The sequence below is a fragment of the Trichechus manatus genome, unplaced genomic scaffold (assembly GCF_000243295.1).
Source record: "Trichechus manatus latirostris isolate Lorelei unplaced genomic scaffold, TriManLat1.0 scaffold00064, whole genome shotgun sequence".
NCBI lineage: Eukaryota > Metazoa > Chordata > Mammalia > Sirenia > Trichechidae > Trichechus > Trichechus manatus.
The window spans coordinates 15,028,511-15,041,502 of NW_004444000.1; the positions used below are offsets into that span (position 1 = coordinate 15,028,511).

The 12,992-nt window shown below is 41.9% G+C and overlaps 1 protein-coding gene across 1 annotated transcript; it reads left to right on the forward strand.

Moving 5' to 3' along the window:
- Nucleotides 1–5,979: 5,979 nt before the first annotated feature.
- Nucleotides 5,980–7,020, forward strand: LOC101358844 (olfactory receptor 145). Its single transcript, XM_012556395.2, is given in 2 exon segments — nucleotides 5,980–6,878; nucleotides 6,881–7,020. Coding segments are annotated over 2 exon segments (1,026 nt in total). The 5' UTR covers nucleotides 5,980–5,992.
- The last annotated feature ends 5,972 nt before the right edge of the window (nucleotides 7,021–12,992 follow it).

Below are 12,992 nucleotides of genomic sequence, written 5' to 3' on the forward strand. Positions count from 1 at the left end.
AGATTCAAAGTTTGGAAAGAGGGCAGTTCTGAAACAAAAGGAGCACAGTCAAGAATAGTTCTTCCTACACGGCTTCCTGTTTGGGCTTCATCTGCTCATCATCGAACATGACTTTAGTACAGTCTCTGTTGAGACGATTTTGAAATGTGATTCTGTTACTGCAATAACGTGGATTGGAGCCACCTGCCGCAATAGCCAATTCTGAGACAGGGGTGAGGTGAGCAGCAAGACGTTTATTATATATAGGAGATAGAGGAGAATTGATTCCTCCAAAAAACCCATCTCTCCCACCGGAGATTGGCTGAAGGCTTTTATAGGCACAGGATTATGGGTCTTAGAAGTTTGTGTTAGTTTCCCCTTGAGGTGGTGATGTCTCAGATGAGTTAATCTTCTACTGGTATTCTTGGCGGTTATCTGGTGACATCCTTGGGGATTATCTGGCGACATACTGGTTTTTCTTGTCACAAGATGGGGTCTTTGTTTGGTTTTCATCCTTAGATCATTATCCCTTGTTTTCTACTCTCCAAGGAGGAACTTCGTTTAATCTTAAACCTTTTGTAGAGACTGGAGAAACAAGATCCTGAGACAATGTGGCGGTTAGCAATGGGGAGTAAATAATAGTGAACCAGGCCTGTGCAGCCTCTTCTAATTCCCCTGGCAACAAGCTCTGGAGTAACATAAATTCTTGGTTGTTCTGTCATCCATACAGAAATCCACAAAGGTTGCTAGAGAAAAGTCAGCTTTTAATGATGTCTTTGCTTTCTGTGCCCCAAGGGAGCTTTTCCTGTGGGGCTCATTTCAGGTTTGTAATAATGATTTATTTACTCTAATTGAGTTGACTACCGTAGGAATGAGAACAGGGACTGGGATTTATCATAATCATTAAAAAAGTGGCAAATTTTAAGTGTGAGATTTATGTTTGAAACCTTGTTACTGAGCAGTGACCGAAATGTATCCCACATGAGGAGGAGTAGCAAGCACTGGGGAATGGGAAAATGTCACCCACACCCATACACACATACGCACACACACATATACACAGGACTGATCTAGGAGTTGTAATTGGTTTGCCAAGTGGAGGATAGGCAGCTGCCAGTGTGGTAAAGATTATAGCCAAGAAAGCCCTATGAGGCAGTTCTACCCTATCGTATGGGGTCTCCATGAGTCAAAACAACAACATGATGACTCCAGCTGCCCCATCCCGACCAAAGTGTGCCCCCCATCAACTCAGAGCTGAGTGAAATTTCATAACTAGAGATTTATTTTTTGGCTAAAATTTTGTCTTCATGAAAGTCAAAATGCCTGGAAGAGGGTGTGGAACGTGAATGAGCCCAGCAAGCTTTAGTAGACTCTGTGTTGATGAGTATGTAATCTCCTCCCTGAGAATTGGTTTTGATGTACAGTTGAATGGAGAGCAAGCGTTAGGACTGTGGGTGTTTGGGGAAGAGGGAGACTAGAAACGGGTCCAGAAAGTGAAGACTGGATGGTCTAAAGGAAAAGTCATCTGACTTAATAATCTGGCCTTTGTGATATGGTTGTTGTCAGGTGCTGTCGAGTTGGTTCCGACTCATAACAACCCTGCGTACAACAGAACAATACTGCCTGGTCCTGTGCCATCCTCACAAATGTTGCTGTGTTTGACTCCATTGTTGCAGCCACTGTGGTGTGGTACAGGGTAGATTGGTTGTGGGAGAGGAAGTAGAGGCGGGGTAGAATGCTCAAGGACCCTAAGCCTGTCTGTGGATTAAGTTATGTTGGGTAGATGGGACTTAGATAAAGTTTTAAAGAAAAAAAATATTATTTCAGAGATCCTATCACTTCCTCTTGTCAGATCTCATCTTCCACTCTATATTGGCCCCTCTCTTGCTGCTTTCAGGTTCATCTACCTTTCGGCAATCCTTACGTCTGTTCCATTCCCTCTATAAATTATAGATATACTTTATATTATATGTATATTACTGATAACATTTATCAAGGTTCTTCACATGATAGCATCTCTGCTAGATTCTTCAATTTTCATAAATTAATTGAACCCTAACAACCACCCTGTGAATTATTATCGTTATCCCCGTTTTGCAGATGAGGAGATTGAGAAGAAGAGAGATTAATAAACATTTTTTGAGCTGCTGCCGTCCAGGTTTTACATGTGGTTCTAAAGGTACAAAAGTGAGTAAAACTAGTTCCCTCCATCACATTCATGGAGGTATATGGATGATCACCCAGATAATACCTTGTGAGTAGAACTTCAGTAGATCTAAAGATAGAGAATTCTTGGCTACTTTCTATTGGTGTGAGTTGATATCCCTTCTGGCATTTTGCTAGGGCATGCTCAAGTAACAAAAATTCTCTGTAATGTGGAATTTCAGCTACTTGATGAACTTACGGATTCCTCTTTATTCTCCTGACCTAGAACTCAACAGCTTTGTTGAGTTATCATATCTGCTCCAAATACTGTTTTGCGTATCTTAGCTTGGATTTTCCACAATAAGCAGCAATGGAAAAAAGGACTTGTATGCAGGTAATTTATTTTTAGAAGTGATCCCAGGGAAGATGAAAAGTGGCACAGGGAAGGATGGAAAGCCAGTTTGAGGGTGTGTTATTGAGCTGGTTACCTTAATGGGAAGCTTTGGATCAGTCTCTCTGAGGCCCATCTGAGATGTTATGAAGACCGATTCCCTAGAGATACAGAAGAGAGGAACATTTATCCACCAACTCCTAGGGGGTGTTAACTCCTTTATACTTCCAGGTTTGCACATGCCGTAGGATAGCTGAGTGGATTCCCACAGGTATTCCACATTGTGGTGGCGGGGAAGTCCTAGAGCAGAAGGCAGAGATAGAAAAGTGGTGCAGCCAAGCAAAGGTATTGTTTGGCTCTACCTGGGTGCAGCTGGCTGTCCTAGCAAAAATAGAAGCCAAAAAGATGGATTGAGTAACATGAAATGAGGCATAAAACATGTCCAACACAGAGAGCTTGGTGATGAGGCCTGAAGTCAGGGCCTGGTAAAAATACTTAGAGGGTAGAGGACATGACAGCTGTAAGGTATGGGCCAACATTATGTGATTCGTGACCACCAGAAAGCTTAGAGAGGCTTTTTGCTCCATTTACCTGTTACTTGGTGTGAAATTTCATCCCTTATTCCAGTGCTTTGAGTTAAGTCATTACGTCTAAATTACAAGATAAAGAATATTTCCCTACAGGGAATGTTCATCAAGCCACTGACGCCCAGTATCCCACTAGACTAACTGATCTTCCTCAGCACTACTCTGATCATGGCACTCCCCAATATCTAACACATTACTTACATTCCTGTGCTGGCATTCAAGTCTCTCCCCATTAGGACCCAGACCTGATCTCCAGCTATTCCCCTACTTGGTTTCTGCATTCAGCCAGACTAAAGGGCAAAGTGGGTTTCTGGACAGAGTACCTGGGGAGGTTGGAGACCCAAGTTTTATTCTGGAGTCTACCACCAACTATCTCTGTGACCAGTTGGGCTTTATTTTTCCTGTCTGGAAAAGGTAAGGGATGGGGGTAGAATTAGATTGGTGAATACCAAACCTGCTAAATATCCAGACCACCGGGGAAGGTTTAGAAGAGAAACATAGATTATAAGGTACTGCCCTTGGAGATTCTGATTTATTGCATCTGGATTGAGGCAGTAGGAGATATATTTTTAATAAGCATATAATTATCTAATTCAATTATACAGCCAGGGATGTGAACCGCAGGATTAGATGGATTTTTAATATCGCTTTAAAGCTATGCTGTCATTGTTAGTTGCCATTGAGTTGGCTTTGACTCACGGTAAACTTATGTGTAATGGATTGAGATGTAGCCCAGTCCTGCACCATCTTCATGATTGTTGGTGTGTTTGAGTACATTGTTGTGGCTTTTGTGTCAATCCATCTCATTGAGACTTTGTCTCATTTTTGCTGACCTTCTGCTTTACCAAACATAATGTCCTTTTCTAGAGCTTGGTCTTTCCTGATGACGTGTCCAAAGTAAGCCGACTGAAGTTTTGTCATCAAAGCTATATGGGAATGAATTAGCTGTCACTGAGCTCAAGCAACGTTCTGAGAAGCAGGGAAAGAGGGGTAAATTTTGTCATGAAAGAAGGGACGTTAGAAAAACACTAAAGCAAGCAAAACAAGGAAACACATGTGGTTGGGTCCAACAGAGAGAGGAGAAATCAAGCTACCAGGCCATCAGGCTCAATATGAGGTATGGCAGCTGGAGAGAGAGCTGAGAATACTATTGGAAGGAGTAAAGATGGTGGACAGGGACCATCAAGGAGAATGCCAACCATTTCACAATTTTGGAAAAGACAGTTCTTAACTGATAAGTATTGTTCTTTATTGTCCTGTCTTAATTCCAGGAGAAGACAGAGACGGATTGTTTCTCCTCTGCACCAAATATTGTGTGATTGCCTGGATAAACTGGAATCTAGGCAGTGTGTTGAATGCCGTCCTCTGAATTCACACAGTATTTTATTTTTACATTTTCTGGATCTTTTCACATTTTTCTGCATATTTAGTTAGTTATGTGCTATCTTATCTTTTCCAGAGATTGTCAGAGCCTTAAAGGCAATGACCCTGTTTTATACATTTCTATTATTTTCCACAGGAAGATATTAAGACAGTTGTTAAGAACACTGGATTTAGAGTCAGATGTACTAGGTTTGAATATGGCCTTTATAATTTAACATCTGGGAATTACTTCATCTCTAAAATAGGAGTAACAAAACTGAGCTCATAGGATTTGGGGAGAATTAAAAGGAAGCATTATATATAACATGGTATTGGATCCAGGCAGGTTGGGGTTCATATATAAATACTAGAATGGGTAGAGAGTTGGGTATACAGTAAGTGATCAATAAATTATTATTTTTGCACAACAATTTGCATATTGAAACAAACAAACAAAAATCTCCAAACCAGTTGCCGTGGAGTTGATTCTGACTCATGGTGACACCATGTGTGTCAGAGCAGAACAGTGTTCCATAGGATTTTCAGTGGCTGACTTTCTTTTGAAGTAGATCACCAGGCCTTTCTGCTGAGGTGCCTCTGGGTGAACTCAAACTACCAACATTTTGGTTTGGCAACTGAGTGCTTTACTGTTTGCACCACCCAGGGATGTCTTTTCATGTTACTGATAGATACGAATTGAACAAATAAAGAACGTTTCCAAAAGCCTGTTCAGTTATTATCAAGGGCATAAGCAAGAAGTCCTTCATCTTAAAGGTAATTTCTAGGGCTGTGATCCTGAGGGAACCTCTGGCTTTCCACTTCTAATCAGGTCCTGGGTCTCTACACCCCGAATAAAACTGCTCCGTCTCCTGTCACTGGCTGGCATTGATGACCGGAGAGGATGCTGCCTCCCTTTTGCAAGTTGGAGAAAAGCCTTGGGGCAAAGTCTCCACTGGATATCATGTTCTTTGGCTGAGAAAGAATTCTAAGGCAGTAAAGGCTCTGATCCTCTAAACAGGCCAGGGAGCAAAGAGGTCCGTGCATCCTTCCTTCATCTATGTTGTCACCAGGGCCATTTCTCTGCCTGACCAATTGAAGATAAGAACTGGCCCGAAAGATACAGCCCTGAGGCTCTAAGCTGAAGGAGGTGAGTGATGAATCTGGGTTAAACTTTTCCTAAGTTCTCAGTCTTGGGCACTAAAGACTCTGAGAAAGACCACCTTACCTTTCTGCTCTGTCCTGGTTGACCGTGATGTGGACACTGTAGGCACGGTTGGGCTGGCTCCAACCTCTGAGAGGACTCTTCCCAGAGATGGTCCACAGTTTTCATAAACCAGAGCAGAGACTGGAGTTGGAAGGATACAATAAAGGGACCAAAGATCTAAGAGTCACCTCAGCTCATCCTTGGGACCCTTCTTCCCAGCAGTACCTGCCTTCACCATGGAGCATACTCAGAGGGTACAATCACTTGGGGGCTGCGAGAACAGACCCCTAGGGATCAGGAAAGGCCTCTCTTCTGAAGTTCAAAATGTCTGTGTGGATCCAATTCTCAAGAATGAGTGGTGGTCTCTCCTTTTTCTCTCTAAGAAGCTCTTTTCCCTTTTCTCACAGAATGCCTTTAATGAGGACAGTAGCCAGAAACTCGTCCGTGACAGAGTTTATCCTCACAGGCTTAACAGACCAGCCAGGACTCCGGATGCCCCTCTTCTTTCTGTTCCTTGGTTTCTATGTGGTCACTGTGGTGGGGAACCTGGGCTTGATTACTCTGATCAGGCTAAACTCTCACCTGCACACACCCATGTACTTTTTCCTGTGTAACTTGTCCTTCATAGATTTCTGTTATTCCACTGTTATCACCCCCAAAATGCTGATGAGTTTTGTCTCAAAGAAAAACGTCATCCCTTACACAGGGTGTATGACTCAGCTCTTCTTTCTTTTCTTTGTTGTTTCTGAGTCCTTCATCTTGTCAGCCATGGCATATGACCGCTATGTGGCCATCTGTAACCCACTGGTGTACACCACCTCCATGTCTCCCCAGGTCTGCTTACTCCTTCTGTTAGGTGTCTGTGGGATGGGGTTTGCGGGTGCCATGGCCCATACAGCATGTATGGTGAGACGGACCTTCTGTGCCAACAACCTCATCCACCACTACATGTGTGACATCCTTCCCCTTCTCGAGCGGTCTTGCACTAGCACGTATGTGAATGAGCTGGTTGTCTTTATTGTTGTGGGCATTAATATTGGCGTGCCCATAGTCCCCATCTTCACCTCTTATGCCCTCATCCTCTCCAGCATTCTTTGTATTCGCTCCACTGAAGGCAGGTCCAAAGCCTTCAGCACCTGCAGCTCCCACATCATTGCGGTTTCTCTTTTCTTTGGGTCAAGGGCATTCATGTACCTCAAACCATCTTCTCTTTTGCTATGAACCAGGGGAAAGTGTCCTCCCTGTTCTATACCATTGTGGTGCCCATGCTCAACCCATTAATCTACAGCTTGAGGAATAAGGACGTCAAAGTAGCTTTAAAGAAGACCTTGAGTAAAAAATCATTCTCCTGAGAAAGGGGCAATACTTTCAAAAGGGGCTTTTTTTTTCCTCCATAAATGATTGAGGCTCCAGTGGTTACATAGAAGAAATTTTGACTCTTTCTCAAATGGGTTTATCCTCCCTACTTTATGTGCAAGTTGCTATTGAGTCAATTCTGACTTATGGTGACTCCATGTGTGTCAGGGTAGAACTGTGCTCCATAGGGTTTTTAGTGGGTGATTTGTTTTGGAAGCAGATTTCCAGGCCTTTCTTCTGAGGCACCTTTGGTTGGATTCAAACTTCCAACCTTTCGGTTAGTAGCTCAGAGCTTAACCATTTGCATTTCCTACTTTAAGGGTTCTTTAATTTACAAAGATTCCCTATGGAATAGTTACATTGAATGGGTCTTGAGAATGAGTTAACTCAGCTCTTGGATTTATCTGAAAACAGACACAGGCTTATGCACCTTTCCCAAAGTCATTCAGTGACTTAGTTTCAGAGCTGTGACTAGAACTCTGGCTCTTGATTTCTAATATTTGTTGCTGTCCACTGTGGCTCACTTTTCTTCCTCCCTCAGTCTCTGCCAGATTTCATTTCAAATGTGAGTTGGCCTAGGACGTTAAAATCTGGTTCTGTCTATAGAATTTTCTGTAACTTTTCCAGGACTAATTTTAAATATGACATTTTTGCAAGAAGGTAGAAGATACAGGACTATGTTGAGATGATCGTGGATAAATGATCAGAGAAATTCTTGGAGAATTTTGCAGTGTGCAGGGAAGCGTGGAAGGACTCAGAGAGCAGCAAGCCTGGTGCTTCCCGAGCTGGTGGTGTGGAGCTTCAGGGGCTTAGAATTTCAGGGATTGGACAATGCTGGGGGGAAGAATTTATAGAAAATATCAAGGCTAATAAGAACAGAATTTGGAAATTATTTCACACACGATCTTGTCCTTGCTTTTAAATTGTGGTTTTAATGCCAGGGTGGAGAAGGCTGCAGCTCACGGTGATCAGCTAAGGACTGAGAAAATATTTCAGAACCATGGAAATCTTGTGTTACAAGTCAGTAATCAGCAGAAGAAACAACACGGGATGTTATGGTACTGCACGCAACAGAGTCTATGTGGGTATTCCCTGTGTGCCTCTCCAGGTCAACTTTCTGCCTCTTTGCACCTTGCTCCATGCCCTGGGAGGCATTCCTTAATGGGTGGTGTCAATGGACTCCTTTGTCCTCTGGTTTCTGGTTGGATTAGGCCAACAGACACATCAGCAGAGGAAATCAGCTGGCAGGAGGAGAGAGAGATTACGATATTCATTTCCCTGACCTCCTCCTCGCTGGACTATATTGGCAGTACCTGACTGCCTCATTTCCCACTGGGTTACGGTAACTTTCCCTCTTCTTGCTCCTTCAGGCCAAGTGTGGTAATGTCTCCCTGACTTGCTAGCCCTGGGGGCTTCACCATCCCTTTGTGGTTTCTCTTAACCCTGCCTACACCTTTGCACATAGTCACCTCATTATACTTTTCAATTATTTTGAGTGGATCATCTGTTTTCTGCTGGGACCCTGGCTAGTCCACCTTCCAGTAAAGAGTAAAAGGGTTGGTGCAGCTCAGGTTTGTCAATCCATAGCCTCACAGTATTGGGTGGAGGGAGACAGAGTTGCCTTTTGATTTCAAAGAAAATTATAAGCGGTAAAGGCTCTTTGTGAAGCAATATGTGGAATGCTGTTAATATGTGAAAAGCAATAATATGTGAGAATCCTTTTTTTTTTTTATATTATCATTGTACTTTAGGTGAAGGTTTACAGAACAAACCAGCTTCTCATTACACAGTTAGTTCACATATTGTTTTGTGACATTGGTTACCAACCGTACAACATGGCCACACTCTCCCTTCTTGACCTTGGGTTCCCTATTACCAGTTTTCCTGTCCTCTCCTGCCTTCTAGTCCTTGTCGCTGGACTGTTGTGCCCCATTAGTTTCGTTTTGTTTTATGGGGCTGTCTAATCTTCGGCTGACGGGTGAACCTCAGGAGTGACTTCATTACTGAGCTAAAAAGGTGTCCAGGGGCCATACTCTTGGGGTTTCTCCAGTCTCTGTCAGGCCAGTAAGTCTGGCCTTTTTTTGTGAGTTAGAATCTTGTTCTACATTTTTCTCCAGCTCTGTCTGGGGTAAGAATACTTTTGACTTATGAGATTCTCCTTAGGGAAATTCTCTTCTATTTGGAAAATTGAACTTTGGATGGGTATTTAGTTTTGCCTTTCAGTACAGTACAGATCAATGAGAGTGATTTCAACGGAAAGAGAGGAGTGTGCTTTAGATGGAATGAAATAGCTGAACAGCATGGAGTTCCAGTAACCAGTAACCGAGGCAGGTTTAAGGGCAGGCAGAGCTGCATAAAATTTCACAAAGAGCAGCAACTATGGAGTTGGAGGTTAGAATCAACGTTTGAACTCTAGCTTCTACGTGTGAACTAAGCAAGTTACTTGATGTCTCTGAGCCTCATCTGTAACATTTTTCACAGAATTATTAAGAAAATTAAATGGTAAGGATGTTTCTATCCCTGCTGGGCCCCCTTCCTGCTAGTATCAGCACATCCTCTAATTTATTGCGTGACCTTGGGAAAATTGCTTTGTCTTTCTGGAATCATGCTTGCTTATATAAAAAAAATGGCCATGTTTTACCAGGTTATTTCTATGTTCCATTTAAAATATATATTTATTTCTATATTGACTAGGGTCGCTATGAGTTGGAATCGACTCGACAGCAATGGAGTTTTTGTTGGGAAGTACATGTTCGTGGTATTTAAAATTATTACCAGAGACTAATCAGTGAGTGCAAGTCTCTCTTTACTCCAGTTTCGGGTCCTCCTATGCCCCTCCTTATGGCCAGTCACTGTTGCTTGTCGGTTGTACAGGTAGTCCCCACTTAAAACTTAAGGTGAATGCCTCTTTTTTTATTATTATTATTATCCCAGCAATTGATAACTGAGACAACATGTGATGCATGTATAGCCATCCTGTGAATATTCAAGTTACTTACCATACATACTGCCTTTGATCTGAACAAGTCCCTATATATCCTTGTTTGGAAACAATTTGCCAAAAAGATACGTGAAGGGAAAGATACTAAAGATTTTTCCCCTCTTTTAGTGCACTGAGTTAGTAGGGTTAGTTATAAGTATGAGAGCTGTTGAATTACTGTTATATGGATTGTGAAGTAATTTATTTATTTGAAGTTATATTTCCAGCTCCAGCCAGGTGATCTAGCACATGCAGGGAACTCAATGCCTGGCAGATATAGAAGGTGCTAAATAAATGTTGAACAAATCCCTAATGAGACCCTAAAATATTTAAATTATGCAGTGTTTTGTTTTAAATTTAATGTTAAATTCTTTTTCTGAAATTTGCAAAAGCAATGCTTGAGTGCTGTAGGAATATGTGAAAGCAGAGAGAAGCAAAAGATTTTAAAAAATTCATGATCCCACCATTTAGAGATAACCACTCTTAGCCTTTCGGTATATACTGTTTTGACATATTTTTCTGTGTGTGTGTGGGTATAGTTTTGATGGCTTAGATCAGTTTGCAAAAACTATAAATACATGCAAAAATATGATCCACATTATAAGTACTGTTTTGTAAATTTATTTTCATTCTGCAATACATTGCGAGGAGATTTCTGTGTGATTATATGAAAATGATGATTTTAAATGACTACGTGGATTGTGTTTAAAGCTGTAAGGTCAATGGAATGATGCAAAACTGTCTTTGCTGCACAGAAAAACATTATTTCCTTTTCGCCACGAGCCTTTCATCTGGATGATCCTGAATTCTTTTTCCAAATTTTGACAGTAGCTTTCTCTTTGATTTATCCTTCTCTCCACTTTCGTCTCTTGAATTATGCCTGATTCCCGCCATCAGACCGAGGTGTCAGATTCTGCATATCCCTCCCACCACCTTAATTCAGGTTTCTTTGTCTCCAAGCTCATCCTCCTCATTTCCAAAAGGCAAAATGTGAATCTGGTGTGGCCAGGCTTCTCCTATCTTGCTCACCACTGACTACAGTAAAGTCTAAACTCTGTGGCGCCAACCGGTCTGGGCTCAAACTCTGATTCTAGCTGAAACTTTGCTTCCCTAGAAGGTGAGGAGCCTGTATGTACAAATAAGGAAGGAACCCTTCCTTTTCCCCCATGTCCTCTCGCCTCTCTACCCCAAGAGAAAGGAGTGATTTATAGGACGGATGAGAAATTGGGAGGAGAAATTCGTCATGTAGCTCAGAGAGGCCCAGCCCCTTCCCACACCCCGTCTCCCCACTTTCTTGTTGGGACAGACCCACACTCCTCTCTTTCATTAGCAGCCCCTCCCCTGAGCTGTCATACTGCTCATTTAAGCCTCGATTCATACATTTAATCTGTGTTGTGCGAAGAGGAAATTACAGAATACCATGGTACATTCATGTCTAAGCTGGGTTCGCCAATAAACTTCATCAGCAATAAAGCTGGTATTTTTATCCTTATCTGTCTGACCTGTGTCTAATTTTTCTATTGATTCTAAACTCAGAGACAGAAGAGAGATGTCATTAGTTATCACCCTTAACCTACCCTATCAGTCTCCCACTCCTTCCAGCCATGTGTACAATGATTCAATTCTCAACACCACTTGCCATTCCCCAAATTTGCAGTGTTTTTTTCTTTTTTCTTTTTCTATTTCCTTTTCTGGTTTCCTTTGCTCAAAATACCCTTCTGATTTTCTCTGCTGGTAACTTTCTACTTATTATTTAAGACTAATAGCAGTGCATTTTTAAAAACTATATCATAAAGCAGACTGTGCATTTCCATATGAACTTGGAGACTGTTTCTGAATAAAGATCTATCATAAAATCACCTGATATAAAATCAAAGATACATTTTCTATAATAACCTCTGATTTTTAAGGGTACAATTATTTTTGAAGTTTTACTAAGTGTGCAAAAGACATACTATGCATTGATTTTATAAGGCATCTTGATAGACAATAAAATAAAACTGTTGTAACATTGATCAGTTTAAACATACATTAGCTATTTAATCATTAATAAAAATAATTATTGTGCCATCAGTATCCGAAGATGTTAAACATAATACTTTTTTTGGGAGGGGGAAGGGGTACGGTTCACATTATGCTGAAAAATCTGCCCAGAAAATTCATTGAATAATTTGTTTATCCAGCAAAGACACTTATATTCATTCCGCTAAGGAGCAAAATTCAACTTATAAAAAGGAGTCATTGGAAAATTGATGACTTTAAAATCTTTGTGTAAGAATATGAAGAATAGCAGTCTCTGGAATATGGAATGTCCATTTTATTCTCCAAACCACATCCAAACAACATTTCCTTTGGAAGGATGAAAACCATTCAAAGCAGAGCAAAACTTAGAGGGAGGGTTTGTAACTCCCCTTCAAGAAGGTAATTGTGGTGGGTGATTCTATCCTCATCGCAGGAATGGGAGAAAGATCGCCCTCCCCACAGCCTGAATGCCCTTCTCTTTCTCATTCTCTACCCACTGCCCCCTTAACCTCCAGTCCCTGCTGTACCAGTCAGGGTTCTTAGCTGCAAACAATGAAAGCTGATTCTAGTTAACCTTGGTAAAAAAGGAATTTATTGGCTGGAAATGAGGTAGTTCACAGAATCTTACAGTAGCCTGGGGCACCAGCTTTTTGAACCAGGCAGGATGGAGGGGAAGCCAGGCAGTGGAATCACGGCCAAGTTACACCACAGAACTGTTTGGTCAGGCTGAGCGGGTCACTGCTGCTGACCCCACCAGTGCCCAAAACTTGTTGCCAGTCAGTGGGGGTTTGGTTTTGTCTTGTCAAAATGAAATACGAATTGCTTCTGTTTCTTTGTGTCACTTGTGCCAGATGCAGAGTCCTGCTCGGGAACATTTGAGTGGCTGAACCCAGGTCTTATGTTCCTACCTCATCTTTCAGGGTCTGGGGAGTTTTCACGGAGGGAGGAGAGTCTTGCTTTCAACAA